This window comes from Echinops telfairi, unplaced genomic scaffold (genome assembly GCF_000313985.2).
Source record: "Echinops telfairi isolate 266 unplaced genomic scaffold, ASM31398v2 ScPeMD7_7459;HRSCAF=8497, whole genome shotgun sequence".
NCBI classification, from domain to species: Eukaryota; Metazoa; Chordata; class Mammalia; order Afrosoricida; family Tenrecidae; genus Echinops; species Echinops telfairi.
In genome coordinates, this window is record NW_022111359.1 from 4,106,060 (window position 1) to 4,107,018 (window position 959).

General features: G+C 58.3%; 1 protein-coding gene across 3 annotated transcripts in view; it reads right to left on the reverse strand.

Moving 5' to 3' along the window:
• Nucleotides 1-959, reverse strand: part of DOHH (deoxyhypusine hydroxylase) — a 12,326-nt gene that overhangs the window by 2,493 nt on the left and 8,874 nt on the right. For all 3 annotated transcript variants that reach the window (XM_045300122.1, XM_045300123.1, XM_004714278.2), the window contains exon 3: nucleotides 585-661. In XM_045300122.1, coding sequence (XP_045156057.1) covers nucleotides 585-661 — 77 coding nt within the window. The remainder of the gene's footprint in view (nucleotides 1-584; nucleotides 662-959) is intronic.

Genomic DNA, 959 nt, shown 5'->3' on the forward strand with positions numbered 1-959 from the left:
GTTTCCTTGTGTACTTGCTTTCCCTCCATTTGGGTGGTTGCCTAGGGCTTGGGTGAGGGAGCTGGGGAGTGACTGCCCATGGGGGTGGGTTTGCTTCTGTTTCCTGGAGGTAGGTGGGTCAGTGTTCAGGAGCTGGACAGTGTCCTGGCTGAACTGTGTGGACCACTGCTCACCACCGACTCCACACTTGAGATGGGTGACGTGGATGAAGTGCTGCAGTGTCAGGGCTATTAAAGGATAAAGACCACCCCCACCTCCTTCCCCTCCCCCAACATTCCCAGGTGGTGGCAGCAGGGGCGGAGAGGAGTGGCTGGGCTCAGGGGGGTCTTGGCGGAGGGGCTGGGAGTGGGAGGCAGGGGCAGCCCACTGGTTCAGACCCAGGGCCTCCGCTGGCTGGAGTAGAGTTGGGTTTGTAGGGTCCAGTGACTCTGGACTTGAGTTTCCCCTTCACCCTGGAGCATCCTTGGCCAGATGGTCAGCAAGGCAACCAGAGAGAGGGCCAAAGGCTGGTTCTGGCAGGGACCAACGGAGACAAGCGGAGGTGAAGGCCAGAATGGAGGAGGGGTCAGAGTTCAGGGCATTACCTCGATCACGGGGTCGCTGGAGTACTGCTTCAGAGTCTCTAGAACTTTTGGGTTTCCAATGGCTCCCAGCGCCTCCCCTAAAAAAGAACCAGAGAACTCACACTGATTGGGAATAGGGGGCGCCCACCCAGCTTACATCTTCTGGGAGAGTGGGAATGGAAGGCTGTTTCCCCACCCCCACCCTTTCCTCCTCCCCCACAGTAGTACAGTAGGCCCAGACTGGTGTGTGTGTGTGTGTGTGGGGGGTGCCCACTGTCAGGGCTGGGTTGAGATGATTCCACAAACGTCCACCCCATCTCAGCCCCTCTCTGACAAGCACATACAGTCACCCCCTCCCTCTCCCAGCACACAGAGGCATCAATAGTTGGCAAAAAT